The sequence below is a fragment of the Nelumbo lutea genome, chromosome 7, assembly GCF_056320005.1.
Source record: "Nelumbo lutea isolate HS-2025 chromosome 7, American lotus-T2T, whole genome shotgun sequence".
Lineage (NCBI taxonomy): Eukaryota > Viridiplantae > Streptophyta > Magnoliopsida > Proteales > Nelumbonaceae > Nelumbo > Nelumbo lutea.
This window is the reverse complement of record NC_142690.1, coordinates 1,540,554-1,566,268: the sequence shown is the minus strand read 5'-3', so window position 1 is coordinate 1,566,268 and position 25,715 is coordinate 1,540,554. Positions and strand designations below refer to the sequence as shown.

Below are 25,715 nucleotides of genomic sequence, written 5' to 3'. Positions count from 1 at the left end.
ATTATTTTTTCATTACTATAAGCCAAAAACAGTTATATAACTCACCTCTCCCCAGAGGAAATTCCTAGTTCCACCATTGGTTTGAACTACCTATTCATGAGTCGGGCTGGGCCAGGCTTTTGCTCTTTATTAATAGAAAATTTTCAAGCCCAAGCCCGAGCCTGGCCCGACCAATAGGCATACAACTTGGGCCCGAGATCGGCCCTCACAAAAAGCCCGAAGCCCGAGCCCAAGCCCAAAACCTGACCTGGGAGTCTGAGCGTCGATACTTGAGTTCGTCTCTGAGAGTGAGAGAATGGTGCCTGAGTTTGCCGATTCCTAGGAGTCTGAGAGAATGGAAACTAAGAAAGTGATAAGATAGAAGATGAAAATGGTGCAGCCAGAGAGAGAGAGAGAGAGCTCACCGCAAGAGAGAGAGACGACCTAGTTCTGGTGGTGCCAACCGCCGATGCCTGAGTTCACAGAGTGAAAAGGGTGTGCCTGGGTTCACCGGTTCTGAGAATCTAAGAGTGAGAAACTGAGAATGAGAAGAAAAGTGAGAACTAAGAAAATAGAAGATGAAAATGGTGCCGACCAAAGAGAGAGAGAGCTCACCGTCGAAGAGAGAGATGACCTAGTTCTGGTGGTGCCAACCACCGGTGCCTGAGTTCGCAAAGTGAAAACGGTGCACCTGGGTTCACCGGTTCTAAGAGTTTGAGAGTGAGAAATGAGAATGAGAAGAAAAGTGAGAAGAAATCATTGCAACCCATAGACAATAATAATTATTTATTATTGAATAAATTTATAAATAATTAACAAACAATCAATCAACTTTTTAATAAATAAATGATAATTAAAAATATTAATTGTTGTTTTAAATAGTCGGTTATTATTTATTAGTAATTAATTAATTAAACTTCACTCGTTTTATTAATTATTCATCAATCTTATTATTTTTAACATTTTATTAATGTTCATACATATAATTATTATTTCTTAACTGTTTTCTATTATTTGCTGTCAATAATTGCCAAGCATTCTCCTTCTCAAGGGCAACATTGTCGACTTAATAATTCACAAAATCCAATTTTCATATTTTAGAATAGCATTCTCTCAAAAACAAAAAGTTAATTATAAATTTTCACAATAATTCTGTCGGAGGTATTTCGCTTTTCACTCAAGAGAAGGAAATCTAAAATCTACATCTGCCGATGAAGAAGAAATCAGTTCTCTGTGATAATTAAAGGACATCAGAATTTTTTTTTTTCCTTCAATTTTACTTTCTTTTTCTCTTACCCGAGAACATGGCATCATCCACCCTTTATAACAGTTTGGGAAACCAACCCTATAAGCCCAACGTTCCCTCCTCCATATACCAAACCTATATATCTTTCTCTGCACCTGTAAATGCCCATCAAATTGAAAGGATCACAAAACATAAACCCAAATTTTAAAATTCAAAAGAAGAATTAAAGAACTTCCAGCCAAACTCTGAGTTAGCGTTTGATACGATAAATCCATCATTATATAATTAATTCAATTTTTGTTGGTGGTTATTAATTTCCATGTGACCCTTGAGATCCATGTCAATACTAAAAATAATCTTTCAACAGTTTAATATAACACAAAACTAACTACACCTGAAACCAATCAATCCAAACTCGATTACTATATATTTGCAATAATTTTAGTCCAAAGAGGTCCTTTAAATGTATCATGTACGATTGCAGTAGCAGCCTCCCACTGTGGAACAACACACATCGAAGCAAGCAAAGCTTTATTTATTAATGGAGGTTGCCCATCTACTATTCCTCATAAGCACTTGCAGTTAACTAGTTATAAAAAGTCATACACATATGCGATCGACTAGCTCTAGCTAGCTAAAACATTAAGGATTCCTTAGATTTTTAATTAAGATATTCATGTCATTTTTTAAGATTTATGTGGAGTTTATAAAAAAAATATTTTTTCTAGGTATTATTTATTGGGGTAAGTGATACTTATCTTATAGGTGAACAAATAATTTTCTCTAGTGAGAAAGTTGCTAATATTCTGATAGGACAAAATTATTCCTTTTAATAATGGCTTTTTATGACTAAAATGGTCATTGTCTTATTTACCTGGAAAATAAATAAATAAATAAAACATGAATAATTAAATACACTTATCGGGATAAATATTTCACAGGAAACACTTAATTGAGTTTCTGATTGGGAATCTAAGCAGTGTTATCTTCTTGCAGGAAGTGGCAGATGGGAACAGTCCCAGGCTTAACCTTGAGTAATTGGAAGGCCAGATGCTGAGGGTAGTTGATCCTTAAAGTTGAGCATACGATCATATATAACCAAGGCTCGAGAGGGTAGCAGTGTTGGAATTTGGATACAGCTTTGCCTTAGCAATGGTGCGTGGCATAACATTGGAGGCCAAGTAATTTATCTTGATGATCGGGTTTGGCACGATGGTGCGTAGTTGATTTAAATTTTGTATTATATTTTCATCATTGATAAAAATAAGTTTTATTTATTACAATGAAGATATGATATTAGAGACATGCCCCAAATTTTATAATCTTTTATATTTCTATTTACTTTAAAATATTATTATTGCATTATGATATCATGCGTTGATTGACCCATCTGACCTAGATAGTTGAACCACTTATGCACCTCTTAAATGGGAAAAACAGTTTTGCTTCCTAGTCAATTTTAAATTGCCATTTCCATCATTAATAAATATTTTTTATTTATCATTTTTTTGTTTAATATGATGGATATATAATATAAGGGTGTTCCAAACTTTTCTACAAAATTTTTATTTTTCATATTCTATCTATTTTTGTACTTTTATTTAATTATGACATCATGGATTGACTCATTTATGACTTGATTGAGATTGATCAACCTATTACCAAAATGGAAAAAATGGTTTCATTTTATAGTTGGATTTAAAAATATAGTTTTTTATACTATTAAAATTATATCCTATAGCTAAATAGATTTAATTAATGAATTTTTTATACAAAATTAATTGAATTCAATGGTAGGAAACAAAATTGTCTTAAACATCGAGTTTAATGAGAGAAAATTGGACTTTTTTTTATTTAAGGGGCTACATAAGGGGATAGCCCATCCCCTTAACTCCCTATCCTAGTGATAGATCCCATATCTCTATTACAACCGTCAGAGATCCTACCAACTGAGCTACCACCAGTTGGTATGAGAAAAAACAGGAATTAATACCTTAACCATAGGTCTTGATGACTGATGAGAGGGTATATCCACTATTTTTATTTTCTCTAAGCTTATTTCAAATCTCAAGCGCATAATTTTTCCCCTCAATCAAATTTTTGCTCTTTTGTATTAGTACAAACTACAAATCAGTTCTGGTCCGGGTCGGATTAATTGGGTACCTCATCCCCCCTCCAATGGGAGGCCCGATTAATTAGAACCAACCTGGGCTGATTGATCTTCTTTTGAATGCAATACATTATGTATATTTTTTTTTCTGTTACATGAATGGATAAAACAAATTCCAAGCCTACAAGTTGGTCAAATTTTTCGCTGCAGCACATGCATCATACATAAAACACCAAACGGTTAGGCTCTATTTGTTTTCCATGTGGGGTGTCAAAGGTATTCAGAAATTCAACTTCGAATTCAAGATTTGATATAATTAAATTAAATTTGGATAATTTGAATATCTCATCAGTCAAATTCGGGCGTATTCATATTGAATGGTTAATCAGATTCGAATTCGAATATGATTTGATTTGATTCGATAAATATCCAATTTTAATAGATTATATATTTAATTCTTATACATAACATATAAAATATTTAAATGTTTAATTACATAATGTTTATATAATAATTAAATTAGATAAATAATTTATATATTTATATACTTTAAATAAATAAAATATTTATTTTATATATTTATTAATTACCTAAAATAATTAATTGGTTGAATTTGGATATTGTCTGATTCGATTCGAATTCAATACATTTACACTCCTATTTCCATGTAAAAAAAAATCTGAACTGGATATTCAAATTTTACGTCCAGTTCAGTCATGCACTCCTATACATAAAAAAAAAATTAAAAATTAAAAAACTTTTTATCTCATTTACACTACATGGAATCAGTTGAGAATACAAATATAAAAACAAAATTAGCATGTTCATTCATGATTGGTCACTTAGGTTTGTGCACTTGTGTTAGCACCAAATCGGGACATCATTTGCACTTACTAACGGTGCAAATTTTTCATTACAAAAAATGATGCAATAAAATTTGCAACACTTTCCTCCTAAGTCCTACCTCAATTCTCTCTTATATATATAAAGTGAAAACTTCATCATCTTGCTACCTACCTCACTCTCAAAGAAATTAATAACCCTCCTCTTACCTTTATTCTCTTTTATGGAAGGTGGAGAGAACAGCATTTTATTTCTCACAAATAAGCAAGACAAAGTCAAATCTGAAGTAAAATTAAACCCAAATTTGCATTTAGAATATCTGCACTCTCATGCATTTGAACCAGTGTAAACAAAACACTGCAAACAAACTGAATCTAAAATCCAAACTGGATATAGAATTTGCGCCTGATTTAGATTTACATGTATCATCTTTTAACTATGATTTGCGCCACTAAACTCAAGGAAAATCTGTAATTCATGCTATACCATGGCAGACCATGAGCTCAGTTTTGTTACCCATCTTCCGTATAACTGAGGTAATATTGTATTGTTTTTTTATAAATTTTCATTTTTGTCAACCTCATAAATTTTTATTGATTTTTTGGTTTTATTTATCAAAACTCTATCTATAATACAATATCCCCTCTTGTATTTTCATAAATTCCCCACCTATAATTATTCCCAACTAAATAAATCAATAAAATTTTATGAGTATGTAATTGAAAGATTCCCCCCTTTTTGGCAGCAAATGTAATAATATTGTATTGTTATTGCTCCACTAACATCGCCCAAACACTTGTCCAAAAATTAAGAAGAATTATTTTAATTTTTTTTCAAAAAGAAGTGAATAATTGAAGATCAACACCGTTAGCTACTGGTTGCAATATATGAGATGGTTATATACTAAGTTGGGACAGATGGAAGATTTATAGTCAGTAACAAGCAATGGATGTATTATAATACGGCTGTGTTTGGTTTGAAGGAAAAAGTAGGAAATCCATACAAGGTTTTGTAAAGGTTTTCTTACCTTTTCCTTCTTTTCCCTATTTTTTCTTTTAAATCAAACATATCCTAAGGGAACCAGCTGCAGATCCAAATTCCGAAACCCTGTTTTTTCTTTTCAGCCTAAAAGATTTCATCCCAGGTCCTCAGCCCATCCAAAAAGAAATTAAAGCCCTAGTGTATGGTCTTCTGGCCTCCTATTCCTTTTTTATCATCACCCAACTACTGAATTCAGACATTATTGTGATTCTACTTTGTCTTTACTCTTTTGGAGTACTGGAGAAAGTGTGGTGTAGATCAAAAGTAGTTTCCATTTGCAGAATTGAAGCACTTTGCACTCAATTCAAATCAGAGTATACCAAACCCTTCAATCCTCAGTCATCATTCTTTATGGTTTTCTTTTTTTCAAGAATTACATTTTGCTTTGGGATGGTATTGGTATATATAGTTGTTGCTGCCCTGGTCACGATTGTGGAATATCACTTATAGCATGAGGTGAGGTTTAAGGAAGGCCTGATGCATCTCCCTTTTTTTCTCTGACTAGCCACAAGCTAAGATCATATAGTAGCTTTAAAACAAAGAAATATGTTGAGGCTGGCTTAATTAAAGCTTCAGATTTTTTAATATAGACTTGTGCTATTCTCAGTTGTAGATGAAGATGAGAAAAAAGGAAATGAAAGTCAATGGTGGATATATATATATGAAGTGCTGTTCAAACTTCAAAGGAATAGAAGATAATTTATGGGATGGGGGAAAGCATTAATTTATTATGGAATCTTTATTGGAAAGGTTTTAATTTGGTAATATTATATTAAAATAAGAATTTCCCTACTAAGGGCATTGATGTCCATTCACACGATGCCCTCGGAGCCAAAAATGGAGTTCCATTATGATAACCCATTTTGCTTATTTGTGTGGCAAACTTTGTAAGAAGTCAAGAAAAGTTTTCCAACCCATGATTTCTACTGTTGTTCATGATTACAGCTTCCCTAGATTAATAATAATAACAATATGGGATTTTTAAATATTTAAAATAAGGATATAAGACATTGTTTATGCTAACAAACAATGCCGTGCAATGCACGGGAATTAATCCACTGGTTAGTGGGAAAATAAATAAGGGGAAGAGAAAAGAAAAGGTAACAAAGAAGAAAGATAAAGATTAAAAAAATGGAGCAGAATAACCGATCAAGTTAGCCAGTTAGAGGCCGGAGGTGAACGGCACACCTGTCCCAGGTAACCATGAACGGCCGGAGATGAAGTTACCCACCGTGAACAGTGAAGCCTCCGATGGGTTTCTTATGACACGGTAGCCACGCCATTTCACCCGCCTTGCAGTGGAAGAACCAGGCCCAAGGTTCTTATACTCTCCATAATACAGCGTATTCAGAGCAAAACTACCGCCCCATTCCAACCATCCAGCAGGATCTACCAACCCATCAAGATATGTCTGCAGATATACAGTCCGAGAATGCTGCTGCCATGGTCGACCCAGAAATGTCTTCACTGAGCTCAGCACTGGCCTCAGGTCCGATGAAGCTATGACTCTGGACTTGTGGATTGAAATACCGGTGTTCTGATGAGGGTCGGATCGTCCCTGTGCCGTGATAACATTCGCTTGCCCATGCAATGGCTTCCTCGCGACGATCATGCAGTTTTGGAGAACTACAGCTGCATTTCCGAATATAAAATCGATTGTGCCATAGATGTAGCATTGTTTGTAAAACTGCCGCTGAGAGTGGACGTACAATGTATCCTGATATCCTATAAAGCCGCAACGGTAGAAAACAGAGAGGTCGGAGCCGGAAACCAGCGCCACTGCTTGGCTCAGCGGACCGGCCGTGTTACGGAATGTGATCCCAGTTGCAACGAATCGTTCACCACTCACCGCTGGTATATAGCGAAAAAATTTGAAATCCAGAAGAAGAAAAAAAAAACAATTAATATTTATTAGAAACTATATATGGCTGTCCTGTCTGCTTAGGATTGTTGGTTGATAAGTTGACAAGTACTATTTCCAAATAATTGTTAAGGAAGCCATGAAGAAAAGAAGTAATCAAGTAGTTATTAAAGAAAGTGACTGAGCTCTCTCACCAACAGTTGCAGAGTTGAAGGTGGTGTAGCCTTTTCGCACACTCCTTGAACCGGTGATTAACGTTCTTCGCATTCCGTCACCGATGAGCATGATATTCGGCATGTTGTTTCCGATCTCAATATTCTCCCTGTAAACACCCGCCTTCACATAAATAATAAACCTTCGGCTTCCTCTCCTTAGCTTCGACGCCGCACTGATAGCTTCCTCGATGGTGCGGAAATGACCGGACCCATCTTGTGCGACCACAAGGTTAGCCCGTGAGGCCAAAGACGACGACTGCAAGAGCTTCCGGTCGGCAGCCGATACCCAGGTTGGGAAACCGCCTGTGTAATTCTGTTGCTCGGATGGAATATCGTTTATTGCCAGAGCGTTGCTGATCAGATGGGAAACATTGTTCGAGACGAGAGGCAACAAGACGTCCGAGACGCCGAGCTCAACAATGCCCGCCTTGCAGGTATCGAGGTTGGTGAGAGCCGTGCTCAGCCATGTTTGGGTATCAGAATCGGTGCAGTTGGCGATTGGGTTGAGAGTGCGGTTGAGTTGCAGAATGGTGTCCTCGTAGAGCTTCAAACAGTCGACCCATGCAGCCCGCTCTCGGTCATTGCGGCATATCTGGCCTAGCCACTTGGTGTGACTCTCAGCCTGGAGAGCTCGTTCCATTGCAGCCTGCAACGCCATCTTCCGGAATTCGGGTTTCTGCTTGGGGACAGAAGGATTAGGATCGAGGTCGCCCAGGGAAGACCTGCAATCGTCGGGGTATGGGGTTTTCTGGCACCACCAATCTGTTCCGCCGGAGACATTGTAGGACGAATCAGCAAGGGTCGACGACAGAAAGGAAGTGCAGGAAAGGAATGCTAGAAATATTGGAACAAGCATCGCCACCATGTTCGACATAGTTCAAGCTCTAGGATTTATCATTTATGGGTCGTCTCGTCTATATTTAACTGGGCTGGCCATTAATAAATTAATGAGATGGGATGACAAGCAGATCCCGTTCCATGAACATAGAGGTTGACTGGTTGAGTGTTAAGTGAACAATCCCCAATGGCGATGGCACATGTATAAAAGGAGACAGCAGCTGGAGGGAGACAGGAAGAAAATAGAAGAATATAAAGCAGATATTGATCATAGTGACGTAAATTATTTTTCCCGTAGACTTTGGATCTAAGTTTTTTTTTTTTCTCTCTTCTAAATTTTTTATATAAAAACTAAAAAGTTTCTGGCGTAAGGCAAATGCAACACTGCACTAGCCCCCATAAAAAGTGTGTTTATCATTTTCTCGGTTGTATTGATCTGATAACAGAATTTAATGGATGGAGAGAGATCTGGGGTGCAGGAATCTCAGTTGTCGGTAGTAACACATGATTGAGTCTCGAGCTTTAATTAAGAGTAACAAGGGCATTAATGGAATATATAATTATACATGGAGGGCCGGGCTCAGGCCGAGCTTTTAATGTGTATCAACAAAACTTTTTTAGGCTCGAGCCCAAGTTCGGCCCGACCATCGGACCTACAATTGGGGCCCGAGCCCAGCCCGAAGCCCAAGCCTGAGCCCGGGCCCGAAATTTAGCCTATACTATTATTATTATTAATGTTGAGGCATCTGAATAGAGAGAGAGATTGAAATTATAAAGAAAAGAATAATATATATATATATATATATATATATATTAAATTATAAATATATATTTTAATAAATATTATATTATTTATATATTTTATATAATATATAAAATACATATTATATATTTTATAAAATATATAATACTGAGTCGGGCCGGGCTGGGCTTTTTTGATAAATCCCGAGCCCGGCCCGAAACATAGTCAGGCTTACTGTGTTAAGCCCGAGGTCAGGCCCGCTAGCCTAATTATATGACCAAGCTCGGCCAGGGTGCAGGCCAGGCCCGGCCGGGCCGTCGGGCTACCCGTCCCATGAACATGTCTATTCACATGGTCTTTTTTTTTATGTAAATACATATTCAAATGGACTACCACACTTAATTGGGATGCATCCTTGATGCATAACATAGACTATTAATTATAACAAATGGTAGACCGGTTTGGATCGGATCCAGTAAAATCGATCGGTTTCATGACAATTTAGTATGATTCAATGAAATTTATTTATTGGTTCTAAACTGTTGGATTTTAATCTAATAAGAGATTAAATCCAATGGGTTTGATTGGTCAATTACATGGGAAATTACACATGTACAATTGTTTGGAAAATTATCTTTTTTCTTACAAAATCTAATTTTGAACTTGTCCCACATTGGAAAATTATAAGCTTTGTTTTCAATATTTTAAGAGGAGTTGATTTACACTTTTTAGAAATAGTAGAGGAGAGTATGGGGGTTTCATACCACACAACACGCGCACACACATTGTGTAGCACAATGAGGTGCTTTAGAGGCGCACTTTGCTCACACCCGCGTGGCTGGCGAAGGGCGCCTTTGGTTTTGGTGCGATGTTGACCGTTGATCACCGTTGATGAAATCAATAGTCATGATTCGATCGGGTGTGATCAAGAGACAATTCAAACTACCTTTTAAACTGTTCAATGTGCCTTCTCTGAACCAATAAACTATTTAAGGAGCATGAATAACACTTCAAAAACACACATTTTCAAAATCCACTTTCTCTCTCTCTCTTTCACTCTGGTCTGCTACAGTCTTACAAAAGGTTTCTTCGAAGATTCTTCCACTTTGCTGGTTGCAGATTCTCGCCCAAGGCTTTATTGTATCCTGGGAATGGATTTTCCTATAACCCAACAGCAAACTTAGTGAAACTGAGTAGGAGCAAATAACGTTCTGAAGACATTATCTTCAGACACGCCTCAGAAGCTTCTCCTCCAAAATTACAATGACCCCATTTCCCAACATGAACCAGCAATAATCAAGACAATATATTAAGAACCAGAATCAATTCATCGGTACTAGATCCTGAAACTAGAAATGATCCATATGATTCGGGTCCATCTGGTTGGACCCGACCATTGACAGCCTTAATTTAATGCCATATCTATCATTAGATTATGGACATTTAAATCATTTTTAACACTTTCATTCAAGGCCTTTTCGATCTGTTCTTAGTTCATCTAGCTTCTTCAACTTGTAACATTTTCTAACAGTTGCTGTAAATGGTCCTTTCTGCACATGACAGTGTGGAGCCTTTTCTTTTGTTACATTAAATTAATTTCTTGTTTCATTTTCTCTATCTTCTTCATTTTTTTATCCATCATCATGCTCCCTTCTTTTGTTTCAATTCGTTAAACAAGAATTGCAGATGAGCTAAAGAAGATTTATGGTGATTATTTTCAATGACAATTATCATTTTCAACATTTTGCTTCTGTTACTTGAGAGTTGAGACTATTAGTATTAGTGTTGAAGTAAATCATTTTGCACTTATTTTTTTTATTTTTTTTCATTATTTTAGAAACTCAAAACAAATATCCATGTTTCTAATAGTGTTTTGCTTTTTAACCAGAAGGGTTGCATTGAATCAAAAGTAAATTGCGTGTATTTCTTAGACTTCCAATTATTAGATTATAATACATTTTCCTCCACTTCACATCCCTCAAGCTGTGTTTGGAAACAGTGCAAATATGTAGAGTGTAAAACGGTTTATATAAATTGCAAAGTTGGGTTAGTTTTGCATTGACAAATTTACCTTCATATCAAACAGACTTTTAGCTGTAATGGATGCAAATACGAATTCCAATAAAAACATGTACTTTTTTTTATCAAAAGCACACTTGAATGCAAATTTACTTCTTTTCTATTGATGCACTTTTACATCTTATTATCAATGTAAATATGCATTGGTCTGTCATTTCTCAATGCAAGGACTTAATGTTGCCAAACACAGACAAAAGTAAACCAGAATGCAAATTTACCCTGAACTGGGATTTACATTACATCGTTTTCAAGTGCAGCCTCAATGCTTTTGTAGTAGTCATAGCATAAAAGCATATTTTATAGGGTGTTTTTTGGGAGATTTTGTTGAGCAACCATTAGTCTATTACTAGTAAATTTGAACTAAATAATGAAGGGAAGATTGCTTCCAAGTGAATATATGGCCTTTTATTGATTTTGCAAAGCATTTATTCCTCCAAATTGATTTTACAAAGTATATGGCTGATGCTTTGCAAAATCAATTTGGAGAAAAAATACCTTAGGAGAGGCAATTAACCATGATTTATAGAGTGTTATATGATCAGGAAATATAAATCAGTGAGTCTATTTGCGATAATCATGGCAGGGAATGGAACAAATTCCAGGGACAAAGCATATATTGACTTGAATAGTAAAAAAGATGATGAAGCAGCTGGAGAACATCAGCTGAAATGGTTTAACTGTGTTCATCAAAATTATAACCAATATAAAATATGCACAAAACCTAGAACATTACTTCACCGAATTCCAAAAGGTAGTCAGTGTCTAACAAAACGGTGAACATCCCGGAAATGTTTTTCCATCTTTTTCATCCTTTTATTTTTACTTACAAATGTGCTTAGTAATGCCCTTCCACAGGTCCACTAATGAAAATAAAATTCTCATGATGAGACTCCTCTAATAGTGGGTCCTGACCCTCTAAATTTAGGGCAAGTGGCAAGTTACGGGATTCTGGTTCTTGTTTTCACACTTAAGCTCTAATGTCTTTCCTTTTCTCCTTTGAGGGTGCTTCTCATATTATTTGTTTTAATGAGTTTTCAACTTAAACCAAAATGTGGACCGGATATATAAACCAAAGTGACGTTGCTAATCTTGGTTTTTTGATAAAGAATGGAAATGTTTATCTGTCTAAATATGAAAAAGCCCAAAAACCTCTTCTACGTGAATTGTCCCTGTTTTAACATCTGATCGTTCGGGAAAAAAAATAATAATTGTAAAAGACAAGGAATCTCCCGTGTGTAAGCATGGTTGGGTTTGAAAACTGATTTATTCAACACTGAAAACCTGGCCACTTGTTATTTCCTTCTTTTCATTCCCTGATAGAGTGAACTGAACTACACAATTCCACTTTTATGATAAGGAGAAGACAACAAAAAAGAAAGGAAGAAGATTATAAAATGCTCTGGTCGTGCCTTCCCACTCACAACCAACGAAAATTAAATAAATAGAACATGGAAAAGCTTTTCCTTAACGCTATGTTTGGTTTGAAGGAAAAAATAGGGAAAGGAAGGGAAATGCAGGGAAACCTATACAGGATTTGTAAAGGTTTCCCTTCCTTTCCTTTCCCTACTTTTTCCTTCAAACCAAACATAGCCTAAAGAACAGTTATATCATTAGTTAACCAAAGACAAAAAAAAATGTTTGAATGTAATTGGTCAAATTGCATGAGAAATGTGAATCTCCATGTTGGCAATACCTTTAAGGCTCTGAAATGTCTTTACTCATAACATGAGTTATACTCCAATGACCAAAATTTATCAGAAAATAAGAGAGAAATGCAATTAAAGAACTCTGCAGTGATTTTCGGTATCAGCTAAGCAAGGACTATCCGCTCAGATTGATTTTGGAGGTATGAGATCTTGCAGGAGCTCATTGAACAATTGGTTGCAAGTCATAGAAGAAAAAAAGGGAAAAAAACTTGCACAACTTAAAGCTTAAAGATGTATGTTAACAATGTACAAGCGTGTAAATTCTTTCATTGATTATAAGGTCTATAAGGCAGTATTCGATCTGGCTATAATGCTAAATTCATGGAGCCATGAGAATTGAAATCCACTGTGCCTTCTTGCTGTCAAAATCCAACAAAGATATTTCAGCATCTCTATTGAAGAGCAACAATAAAATAATCAGACAACAGGTTAGGCAGTTTTCATGGGGGAACCACCTTAGGCCAAAGCATGGCGTGCCACAAAAGATTCAACAAGTGGGTTTACAAGATCAGGTGCCTCATCCTTCATGACCAGCAAGAAAGAATTTCATTCAGTTAGGAGTTGAAGGCAAACATGGTAAGAATTAAATAGAACATTGAGAGAGAGAGAGAGAGAGAGAGAGAGAGACCTGAGGGCAATGGCCAACATCAGGAAGGACAATGAAGTCTTCTACCGAATCAAAATTTCCATAAGATCTTCCAAGCTCAATAGGTTCCCATGGATCCTTGTCCCCCCATGCTATTAGAATGGGGCACTGGAAAGAAGGAATATAAAAGTTGCCATCTTTCTTAACAATGAAATCTACATGACTAGCCACAAATCATGTTACATATTTGGGATCTGAGCAAGGGTTTCACCTTCACTTGAGGTATTAGCTCCTCAGGTAGAGGACCCTCTGAATAGCAAATGAACTCAAGAAAAACATCTACAGCTCCAGGCTCAAGTCCCGGCAAAAGGATCTTTTGAACTAATTCTTCTGTCACCTGAGAAGTGTCACGGTAACACTGGAAGACAATTTCATTAGAACCAGCCAAGGTAGACAATAGGGGCATAGGTGAACCCCATTTGTTCTATAACCTAGTTATTTCAAATAGACAAATGCAGTTGTGAGTTTCTTGTTGTATAACTCTTGTTTTTCTCTTTCTTTTTCATTTTCATATCTTATCCTTGTTTTACCTCTTACGCTACCTACAGAAGAATACTCTGCATGCAAGGGTTTTGATGGTCATACCTGGCAAAGGATACTTCTCACAGACTGTGGTGTGGCTACAGAGCTGTAAAAGAATTTACCCACAGCGGTGTTCCTGGCACAACATCACTATCTCAGCATCTATGATGGCATGGTTTAAAGACAGAAAAAATCCTCTTGATGAAATTATTGGGAGTACATTACTCTCTTGTTGACACTAAAAGGCCATAACCCAATGTTGGTCCCAGCTCTGGGGTCTTTAGAGTCTAATATGAATTAATTACTCTTGTCATATGTCTAGAGGATCTATTTTCCAAACAACAGCCAAGAAAACATCAAATCCTTTTCACCTTAGTAGACTCTGAAATGATCTGATAAAAGGCCTTCCATACCAAGGCTGCTTCTTAATATGAAGCATACGTAGGGATATATTGAGAAGAAAAATACCCCTACAGATTTCAGGCTCCATAACTGCAGCCTGGAGACCAACAAGTCCTGCATAGGAAACAAGAAACCAGGGATAAGCCTCAATTTCATTGACAATATAAGTCTTGAAACTTGTAAATACAACTGACAAGTTAGTAAGGTATTAATGTCATAACATTGCTTCATATTAGGAGAATATTTTTTATAGCCCAACATGTTTTCACATTGCTCTTATCCTTTTTTGCAAGACAAAGCACCACCATGTATGCAAAATACTCATAAGGTATTCTGTTTTTCTTGTTTGATTAGTGGTGACTGCTGATCACAGTTTTTTATTGTTTCCTTCTCATTACTCAAATGTGAAGGGGTTCCAGTCCTACTTTTATATCAGAAATAAAATCTCTCTGATCTGTTGCTGATAAAAAATATCATGCAAATTAAACAAAGACACTAACCAAATTCAAATATAAAAGAAGCACATACAATGGCAATCAAAGTAACTTTAGAGATTGACTTTGTCAATATTTCTTTGACAAAAAAGTGCTATAAAAAGGAAAAAGTAAAAGACTGTGAGCATGAAATCAAGAGATAACTTTTAGAAGCATAAAACATGAAGTACATGACAATTTAAAAAAGCACAAAGAAAATCGTTTAAAGTTGGGAAAAGATGATTGAGACCTCCCAACATGTAAAAACATAATTGAGAATCATAAAATCAAATTATTTGTTTTTTCAAAAATGCACTTACATACAAGACCACACAATTGGTATATGTGAGGTTTCTGCAGAATGCATTCGTGTTAATAAACATGGTCAAGTTAAAACCAATATGCCATTCTTATGCATGGAACATGGTCCTGGGACCTTGAATAAGTTTCCTATTGTATGACAGCCAAAGAGAGATTCTTAGTGCATAGAAAAAAGTACGGAGATCCAGTGATTATATTTGATGCTTTTTTATCTTGCGTCAACACTGAAAAAGTGGTAAATCAAGGCAGTATAATATCCAACAATGATCATCATCATCTAAGCCTTATCCAAACTAGATGGGTCGACTAATTATATCCAACAATTATGCAATTATTCAAAAGAAACCAAAACCTAGAAAAAGTGATCACCTCCAATTGAATTGCATATGAAGAATGCTTTGTCTTTTACCACATCAGTGCAAAAGTCATTTAGCTGAGAGGCCCATGTCTCAAATGTATAAAATGAATTGACCCCAAAATTACGTGGATTTGGTTTGTCAGAATAACCATAACCAATAAGATCAATTGCATATACCCGGTGTGATTTCGCAAGAACTGGAATATTTTTCCTCCAATGATCACTGTTAAGTAGGACAACAATGAGTTACTGCCACAAGTAGGGAGAGACAATATGTGAAATAAAAGAGATTAAAGAGGAAACAAAACCAAATAAGACATGCCATCCATCAAAAACACAAATAAGATATGTCAAATACAATGTTAAAATCAATATACTCCATATTGTCAAGATGATTTCATAATTAATAATAAATAAGTAATCAAATAATAAAAGGAACAATGTTACAGCCCTAACTGTTAAATTGCAACAAAGCTCCTGAAAAATCCTTTCATGGTCTGCAATTTCTAATCACATGACCCAAATTGGCTTTCTAAGTGTCAATTGGAAGATGCATCCAGCTGGTTCACCAGCCAAAGTCAATACAACTCTTAAACTCCTCAAAATACAAAACAAGGGCATGAAAATTATATCCAATTATGCCGGCGCCATGTTTAAGTAATAGTATTCTATTCTATGCATTATTTCGTGTCTTGTTACCAAGCTAAACTCAATCTAGCTTCTAACACAAATGTTTCTAGATTAGGTTAGTCAGAGCATGCTACTTAAATATATATCAGTTAATCTCAACAGCATTGCCAATAGTAAATGCAAGTAATAACAGATACTAAAAAGAAACAAAAAGCTGTGGCATAGAAGTATAGGGGCAAAATTAGCAACTAGTATCAGCATTGTATTTCATCAAGATGGTTTCCCAGGCATGTTGAAAATCCCAAGCGCCCAGGCATAATCATATGTAGCTACCTTGTCTTAAATGAAACATAAACTATTTCAAGGTGTTCAATGAAGCCAAGAAGATAAAATAGTTTCTCATTTATATTGCACTACATGGATCCTCAGAAGAGTCAGTCACCTACAGAAAGGTGGAGGTGTAAATAATGTGTTCTTTACTGGAATGCCAATCTTACAGTAGATATAAAATTATTGATCAACCAAACTACATGATTCAACAGAATCTATTATGCAAAATAAATATTGATTAAACAGATATTTATGTAAAGCTATTTAGCTATATAGTTAGTTGCTGCTCCAAGAGAAATAGGTGTCAAATGGATCCACCTCTGTCTGAACACACCCAACTTCCATTCACAAAGGTACAGGGTCATGAATAAAATCTAGAGTCAATATTTTAAAGATTCTAACATTCGTAAACCCACATTATTTGAGATCGGCTTCAGTCAGTGCAAGGCCCATTCGAACAGCCTTACAGCCTTGCATCGGGAATATCTCCGTACTTCTGTGCTTTATTTCATGGGGAGATATTCCCAATGCAAGGCTATGATGGCTGTTCGAACGGGCTTTGCACTGGCTGAATCCGGTTTCCATTATTTTTCAAAAAACAAAACATTTGTAATCCCACATTCATAACTAAAGACATATATAATATTTACCTTTTAACATAACATCACACATACACTTTCAGGTAAATCTGATGCATCCCATACTCTGCCATGCAAGGCCAATACATGAACCCTGTAGCCTGAGTATAGCAATGTGGACAATATATAATCTAAGGTCACCATATATGAATATTAGGTTAAGGCATTGATGTGCATCTACACATAGAGCTCACACAATCCCTATATACATCTTAGTTGAAAACAACTTTACAGAAGTGTATTGGTCTCTTACAAGTACTATGGCTCCTAAATTATGTATCCGGTTGTTAAATTCATAGAGTTTTCCAAGTAATCTATGTTACGGAGTCACAGAAAGGACTAGTGAACAAGGTCATCATCATCTAAGCCTTATCCCAAATATATGGGGTTGGCTAGACAAGCGAACAAGGTGTTGGAGACAAATTTTACACTTAAAAATGAAATTTCTGTAACAGAAACAATGACCATTTTGAAGTTCCCATTAACCCATACAACAGTTTGTGGAGTCATGCACAACATGGCTTGGTGATGAAACCAAGCATGCAGGCCTCAAAGCACACACACATGACACAACACCAAGTCTACATTCCTGTTCCTTGTCTAACTTGAGCTGCAAGCTGCAGACTAGCCCACAAGTTTTGTAAAGTCCTGATCCTGAAGCTCCCTCGGAAGAGTCTAGAAATAGAATATCACAAGGAACATTCCTCAGAGTATGGCTGTAGTCTTTTTCTCTTTAAACAAGTCTTTCTAGTATGCCATTTTTTTTTTTGGCTTTCAACTTCCCCTACCAACAACAAAATAAATTAGAAAAGTTCTTAGAAAATCAGATAAGATCAATTACATACAACCATACCCTTACGAGGTTCCACATATGAATTATAGTTACATATTATAAATTATTTCAATTTGACCGCCATATTCAGTTCTTTCTTTTTCTATCACATAATATACATTACGAGGGAACTCAGGTGGGGACTGCGCACAGAGCAGGGTGCATGTGGGGTCCTATTACCATATCACAAAGAGCCTGTGGTTACAAGGGTTTGATCATGTGCATCCATTTTCAGAGGGATGCCGAGTGACCATCTCAACCACTGGGTCATCTGTGCCTGCCATGTTCAATTCAACCACCACAATTTCCAATAATTGAGTTAATTGGAGTATATCTAGAAATGTGTTAGAATATGATTTTTAGCATTATATGAGTGTATTAAATGTTGCTACACATTTCCAAGAATCATTGAATCAGTCCTCTCGAAAATACAGTAAAGCTCTCTTCCAATGTTCGCTTCATTCCAATGTGCGTCGATTGCATCTTCCAAAGGTAGGTAGTTCCAAAGTTAGTCGTTTCAGCTCCCTAGGTGAGTTAATGTGAGTCTTTGTTCAATGTAAGTCGGTTCACCTTCAACCGACTCCATCTACTACAAGAACCCCTCTTCTGTACTGATTCGGATATCAGAGAGAAATAGCATATTTTTTACAGTATTTACTATTACTATCATCCGCAAACCATTAGTGGTATCAGAGCTCGTTCGATCAATCTCTTGGGCGTGATTTCTTCTAAACATTATGTGTGCAGAAGCCAATCGTTCCACTCTCTCTTCCAATCTTCAATGGAGAAAACTATGACTTCTGGTCCATCAAAATGAAGACCTATTTTCGGTCACAAAGTTTATGGAGAATCGTTGAGGAAGGATTTTGCATTGCTGAAGACACCTCTACTCTTTCAGCAAATCAAAAGTAGATCTATGAAGAGAATCAACAAAAAGGATTGTCAAGCACTATTCTGCTTGCAGCAAGCAATGGCTGAGGAGATATTTCCTCGAATCATGGGCGCATCAACTGCAAAAGAAGCATGGGATACACTGCAGGAGGAGTTTCAAGGATCTGTCAAGGTACGCACTGTTAAATTGCAGAAGTTTAGAAGGGTTTTTGAAAATCTTAAGATGAAGGATAATGAGACTGCAAAAGATTACTATTCTAGAATAAAAGAAATATAAATCAAATGAGAGCCTATGGGGAGACTATTTCTAACAAGAAAATAGTCGAAAAAATTCTAATCTCTTGCACAAAGAGATATGATCCAATAATTTTGGTGATAGAAGAAACAAATGATCTAGAAACATTATCACCAACTGAATTGATGGGCTCTCTCGAGACATGAAAATAGGCGTGACAGGCAGAATGAAAATTCGGTTGAAGCTGCCTTTCAGTCTAAAGTTAATATGCGGTCTCATAAACCAAAAGTTGATGGAAGAAAGTCACTAGGAAAACCAAAAGAAAATAATGACAAGTAATCTTCATGTGGTATTTGCAAGAAGAGAAACCACTTGGAGAAAGATTGTTGGTTTAAAGGAAAACCACAGTGCCAAAACTGTAAAAAATTTGGCCATGTTGAAAAAGTTTGTAGATTCAAGAAAACCCATCAAGCTAATTTTTCAGAAAAGAAAAATGAGGAAAATAATATCTTTTATGCTTGTCATTCTGCAATAGAAGAAAAAAATGATACTTGGTATCTTGATAGTGGGTGCAGTAACCACATGACTAAAAATGAAAGCATCTTTCATAGTCTTGATAAAATCAAGACAAAAGTCAAAATTGGTAACGACGACTTCATGGAAGCAACCGGCAAAGGCACCATTGTTGTTGACACCAAACAAGGCAAGAAATACATAAATGATGTACTTTTGGTCCCCAATATTGATCAAAATCTACTCAGTGTGGGCCAAATGATAGAAAGAGGTTACTCTTTACATTTTGAGGGAAACTCTTGCACAATCTATGATAAGCAAGACAAGTCCCTTGAAATTGCAAAAACAAAAATGAGAGAAAACAGATGCTTCCCATTCAATGGAAAGATGCAAGTTATATAGCAATGCAAGCACAAGTGGACGAGTCGTGGCTATGGCATAGAAGATTCGGACACTTTAATTTCCATGGATTAAGGATTCTTCAGCAGAAGAACATGATGCGTGACCTACCAGCTATCAAGGAGCTCAACAATGTCTGTGAAGGGTGTATGCTCGAAAAATAACATCGACAACCCTTCCCATCCGGCAAAGCTTGGAGAGCCAAAGAGCCATTGGAGTTAATTCATACAGATGTTTGTGGTCCAATGCGTACTCCGTCAAATAATCAAAACATGTATTTCATCCACTTCATTGATTATTATACTAGAATGACATGGGTTCATTTCTTGCAAGAAAAATCGCAGGTTTTTTATATTTTTAAAAAATTCAAAGCCCGTGTTGAGAAGCAAAGTGGTCACAACATCAAGACCATAAGAAGTGACAGAGGCAAAGAATATACTTCTAATGAATTCAACAAGTTCTGTGAAGATGAAGGCATGGAGCATCAACTTACAGTCAGGTACTCTCCAGAACAAAATGGAGTATCCGAAAGAAAAAAACAGAATAGTTATGGAGACTGCAAGAGCCATGCTCATGGAAAAGGGTCTTCCCAAAATTTTCTGGGTAGAGGCAGTAAGCACTATTGTCTATCTGCTCAACAGATATCCTACTAAAGTTGTGCAAGATAGGACACCAATTGAAGCTTGGAGTGGGCAAAAGCCATCAGCAAAGCATCTCAGAGTTTTCGGATGCATATGCTACACACATGTCCCACAAGAAAAAAGAGGCAAACTGGATGAGAAGACTGAGAAAAGAATTTTCTTAGGCTATAGCACTCAATCAAAAGGCTATCGAGTCTATAGCTTAAGGAAAGAAAAACTCATAATTAGTCGAGACATAAGCTTCGACGAGGATGCTGCATACAATTGGGAGACAAAAGAAGTTGAAAGAAAGACTATCAACTTGCCTCTATTACCAAGTCAAAGAATTGAAGAAGATCGTGATCAAATCAGTTCACCAACACAATCGGAACTGGAACAAGCTTCACAGTCTACTCCGGACTCACCACCAAGGCGAACTAAATCCTTAACAGAAATATATGAAACATGAAACTTGATGATCATAGAACCAGAAAGCTTTGAAGAAGCTTTTAAGGAAGAAAAATGGAGAAAAGCTATGAATGAAGAGATAAAATTGATCAAAAAAAAATGAGACTTGGGAGCTTGTGGATCGTCCACAAGACAAAGACACTATTGGAGTTAAGTGAGTCTACAAGACAAAGCTTAACTCAGATGGCTCAATCCAGAAGCTTAAAGCAAGGCTAGTTGCCAAAGGATACTCACAACAATACGGTATCGACTACAATGAGACATTTTCTCCAGTTGCTCGCCTTGACACAATCTGGGCATTGATAGCACTAGTTGCACAAAAGAAATGGAAAACTTTTCAACTTGATGTAAAACTTGCATTCCTCAGTGGTTATCTTAAGGAGGAAATCTATGTGGAACAACCTCAAGGATTCGTGGTGCAAGGACAAGAAGACAAAGTTCTCAGATTAAAGAAGGCATTATATGGCTTAAAACAAGCTCCACGAGCTTGGTACAGTAGAATCGACAATTACTTCTTGGAGCAAGGATTCAGGAGGAGCTATAGTGAGCCAACACTCTACATCAAAACTCAAGGTACAAATGACACTCTCATTGCTTCTCTATATGTTGATGATCTTATTTATACTGGAAATAATGAGAAGATGGTCAAAAAGTTTAAAGAAGACATGATGAAGACTTTTGAAATGACTGATTTAGGTCTAATGCACTACTTTCTTGGAATTGAAATAACTCAATAAGAAGAAGGGACATTCATCTCACAAAAGAAGTATACAGAAACTCTTTTGAAGAAATTTAAAATGGAGGGGTGCAAAACAGTCTCCACTCCATTAGACAACACTAAAGCATTCAAAAAGGAAGATGGCTCACCAAAGGCAAATGAATCACAATTTCGAAGTATGATTGGAAGTCTTCTCTATTTAACTGCTACAAGACCAGTCATCATGTATGCAGTTAGTCTACTATCAAGATTCATGCAGAATCCAAGTCAAGTCCACCATGGAGCAGCTAAAAGAATACTAAGGTATTTGCAAGGTACAAAGAGCTATGGAATTTGGTACAGAGTCACACATGACTCTAAGCTCATTGGCTACACAGACAATGACTGGGCAGGTTCAGTCGATGACATGAAAAGTACATCTGGTTATGCTTTCACACTTGGATCAGGGATATTTCTTGGGCTTCAAAGAAGAAAGCAACTGTTGCCCAATCATCAGCTGAACAGAATATATTGCAGCAGCAATAACAACGAGCCAGGCTATATGGCTCAAAAGGATATTTGATGACATGGGAGAACCACAAGTTGGTGCTACTGAAATCTACTGCGATAGCAAATCAGTTATTGCAATGGCAAAGAATCTCATATTTCACAACAGAGCCAAACATATTGGCATCAAGTATCACTTTATCAGAGAAGCTGAAGGAAACAAAAAAATAGAACTCATACATTGCAAAATTGAAGAACAGTTAACTGACATATTCACAAAGGCTCTACCAAAAGGCAAGTTCGAATTGTTACGAGACATGATTGGAGTTGCTGAAATGTGCAAAGGAGGAGTATTAAATGTTGCTACACATTTCCAATAATCATTGAATCAATCCTCTCGAAAATACAGTAAAGCTCTCTTCCAATGTTCGCTTCATTCCAATGTGCGTCGATTGCATCTTCCAAAGGTAGGTAGTTCCAAAGTTAGTCGTTTCAGCTCCCTAGGTGAGTTAATGTGAGTCTTTGTTCAATGTAAGTCGGTTCACCTTCAACCGACTCCATCTACTATAAAACCCCTCTTCTGTACTGATTCGGATATCAGAGAGAAATAGCATAATACATTTACAAAATCTTTTCTTTCGTTCAACTAAGTTCTCTTCTGTCTTTTCTATCATATGTTTTACAGTATTTACTGATACTATCATCCGCAAACCATCAGAGTGATTTTAGAAGCATTATGATATACCAAAACATGCATGGAAGCAAAGCCACATCTCCTTGGATTTATATGCAACTTATCTCCTAGAATAATACCCACATAATGACATACTGTGCAAAAATTTTCATTGTAATTTGTCTTTGCTACAAAGTATGATGGAGATAAACTACGCTAGCATTTATGACTCAATTACTAAAAGGTTTCAATACATAATACTGATGACTAACCATGAAACACATTATGAATGAGCAAACACAAAACTTGTACATAACAATTTTCTCAAATGAGTTTAAAGAAAAGTACAGTAGGACAAGTAAAATGCATAGTAGAGATCTATTAATACAAGTGTTTTACAATGGAAGGCATGATTTTAAATAGAGCATTTTTGTATCAGGTAATATGTTCATTTAATACCTACGACATAGTTGCCTGCTAATTGGAAGCAAAATGTGTATGATGTTGACCTGTTTGCCCCAAAACCATGTACTAAAACCAATGCAGGCCCATCATTCCCACAATACTGATAGCAAATAGAATATCCCCGCCAATTCCACACGCTGCAATTGCATGGAGCACAAAAGAAATTCAGAGAGAAGTCATTAATTTATACTATCATAAGAAGCACTCCAACCAAACATTCCAGGAAACAGTACATGACCTCGTCCTCAATTATAAATAAGTAAATATCACTTAGGGTCCATTTGCTAGCAGCTGAATTGGCTGAATTGAATGGCTTATCGATTTGTATTTTGGTGAATGTTATAAAGTAGGTTGTGAGCTCCTTAATGGCCGAAACTGAAATGGGGTTGATTACTATAAACTTGATTTCACTAAAAGACAAAGCACTGTCATTCAGTTCAGCCACTTGCAACTGTAACCAAATGGTCCCTAATATCAAAATTGCAGGATATATGTATATTGGATGGCTTGAAATTGTCAAGTTTACCAAGTTGTATATTTATTTTTCAGCTTTTATGGTAGTGTCATATGAATGCAAATACAATGGAAAATGATTAAATTGTGTCAGAATGTACCCATACAATTTCTGAAGGCAGTTCTCTGATAGTTAAGATGCCACTTCACAGTTGCAACCAAGGGCATATCGGCCTTATCAGTACTTATTTTAGGTTTTATTTATTTATTTTTTCAAAACCTGTTCAGAGGGATCAGTTTAAGGCCCGGCTACCCTCTGAACCAGTGTCTGACCCGATTCAACCCCTGGAGGGGCGTATCGGGAAGCAGTCAGCATGATACGTATCGATACTTTGAACCTTGGTTGCAACATAGAGAACCAAACAAGCCCAGCATGTAGTTATGTTCCCTAAAAACCCATTTTGGCCATGTTTGCCATTCTGTTCATCTAATGAACCTGTTAGCACTAGCAAGTTTCTCTCAGAATATTGGTAAATGGTGACTTACATCAGTATATTTCATTACCCCCCCCCCCCCCCAATAGAGCTACAACTCTCAAGTTAGGAGGTTGTTATCATTTAATTTCTAAGTAGCAGAGAGAGATGAGGCTTTTATCTGCATTTTCCACAATTGATATCGTAATTTCTCTTTACACGTTGCAATACAATCATCTTATTAACATAAAGCTATTCCTGTTCTCCATTTCACAGTTCTACTCGAACAAATTAGTAACTTAACAATTGAAATTGACGATAACAAATCTGATTTTCAGTGTGCCAGGTCCATTATTCTTCTACCGTTCTCCTTAAAATAATTCTATCAGAATATAATGCAAATTGGTATAACTGTATACACAATCAAGCAGTAATTTTTAACCAAATAAGTTATAATTACTAAAAAAATGCAATTACTCTGTATAATAAAGTGGGGAATGGGGGTAAAACCGTAAAAGGATTAAAAGAAAAGGCAAAAACTGAATTCGATAACAAGAAAAACCAAAAGTGCAAAGGAAATCGAATATTCTAATGCATGGAACCGCTATAAACGAGTAAAGTAAAAAAGCACCTTCTCCTAACTTCAAGTTTGGGAATTTCCGTCGTCGACCTTGGATTTGAGAGACTTGTATCTTCAGCTGGGTCGACCAGAGAAGCATTCAAAGAAGAAAATAATCGATACCCATTTGATTCAGATGGAGAAAAATTATAAATTCTGGGAGAAATCATGGTCCGAGGAAATTGGGTTCTGCTGAATGTGATCGAAGAGGTCACATTCTTTCTTCCTCGTGAAGTCGAAATAGGATAATCGAATCTTAACAAGGTAAAAGAAGGATAACTGGTACTTGTCATCTCCCTAATGGCACTAGCAGAAAGAGGGACAGAAGCACCAGAGATAGGAAGAACGATGAGGAGAACTCGGACCAATGGTGCCAAATGCAACTCTTCGTGATTGAGAGCTCGAACAGGAGTTGAGAGCAGTTTGGAGTTGATGACTAAGAAACAGTTTACGTGGCTCACGTGGAGCCGTGCCTCGAATGAAAACGTCCTCTCGATTTTTATTCCTCTTATTTTGGAGTCCTAAACTGCTGTCTACACACATTGCTTCCATCATCATCCACAGCCGCACATCTCAAACATTGTTTCATGCTTATGCTTAGATGATGATTGATGAAGGTAGATCTGACAATCTTGATTGAAATGTGCGATTACAAATTTGGGCCTAGATTTTGGCCCGCATCATGTCTGAAAATTCCCAGGATGGGCTTGGTTGTTTTTAGCCCATGGTCCACTCGAATATATTATTATTTAATTATTTTATGCATTTAAAAATAGAATAATACCTATAAAGTCATTCAGTTCAGCCAATATATCCGTTGTCAAAGAGCCCCTTAGTGGCGGGAATCAGCTAAATAAACCAAGGGTGCAAATGAGTATCCAAACCCTAGCC

The 25,715-nt window shown here is 36.4% G+C and overlaps 2 protein-coding genes across 2 annotated transcripts; both read right to left on the bottom strand.

Moving 5' to 3' along the window:
* Positions 1–6,181: 6,181 nt before the first annotated feature.
* LOC148844550 (pectinesterase 2-like) lies at positions 6,182–8,359 on the bottom strand. The gene is made up of 2 exons (XM_088955221.1): positions 7,275–8,359; positions 6,182–7,070 (listed from the first exon to the last, which is right to left on the bottom strand). The coding sequence occupies exons 1-2, from the start codon at positions 8,167–8,169 to the stop codon at positions 6,382–6,384; spliced, it is 1,584 nt and encodes a 527-aa protein (XP_088811347.1). The 5' UTR covers positions 8,170–8,359; the 3' UTR covers positions 6,182–6,381.
* A 4,253-nt stretch (positions 8,360–12,612) lies between these two features.
* On the bottom strand, positions 12,613–25,285 carry LOC148844549 (alpha/beta-Hydrolases superfamily protein). The gene is made up of 9 exons (XM_088956074.1): positions 24,837–25,285; positions 23,324–23,416; positions 15,393–15,604; positions 14,199–14,343; positions 13,891–13,963; positions 13,517–13,663; positions 13,288–13,413; positions 13,115–13,181; positions 12,613–13,018 (listed from the first exon to the last, which is right to left on the bottom strand). The coding sequence occupies exons 1-8, from the start codon at positions 25,115–25,117 to the stop codon at positions 13,116–13,118; spliced, it is 1,143 nt and encodes a 380-aa protein (XP_088812200.1). The 5' UTR covers positions 25,118–25,285; the 3' UTR covers positions 12,613–13,018; position 13,115.
* Between the last annotated feature and the right edge of the window lie 430 nt (positions 25,286–25,715).

Bases quoted from the DNA above. Each gene is read 5' to 3' on its own strand.
- LOC148844550 (XM_088955221.1), bottom strand. From the start codon at position 8,169: ATGTCGAACATGGTGGCGATGCTTGTTCCAATATTTCTAGCATTCCTT. The intron at 7,071-7,274 runs GTGAGAGAGCTC...GCTATATACCAG, and splicing joins CTTCAACTCTGCAACTGTTG to CGGTGAGTGGTGAACGATTC.
- LOC148844549 (XM_088956074.1), bottom strand. From the start codon at position 25,117: ATGACAAGTACCAGTTATCCTTCTTTTACCTTGTTAAGATTCGATTAT. The intron at 23,417-24,836 runs GTGCTTTTTTAC...ATGCAATTGCAG, and splicing joins AAACTTGAAGTTAGGAGAAG to CGTGTGGAATTGGCGGGGAT. The intron at 13,182-13,287 runs GTCTCTCTCTCT...CTGGTCATGAAG, and splicing joins ATGTTGGCCATTGCCCTCAG to GATGAGGCACCTGATCTTGT.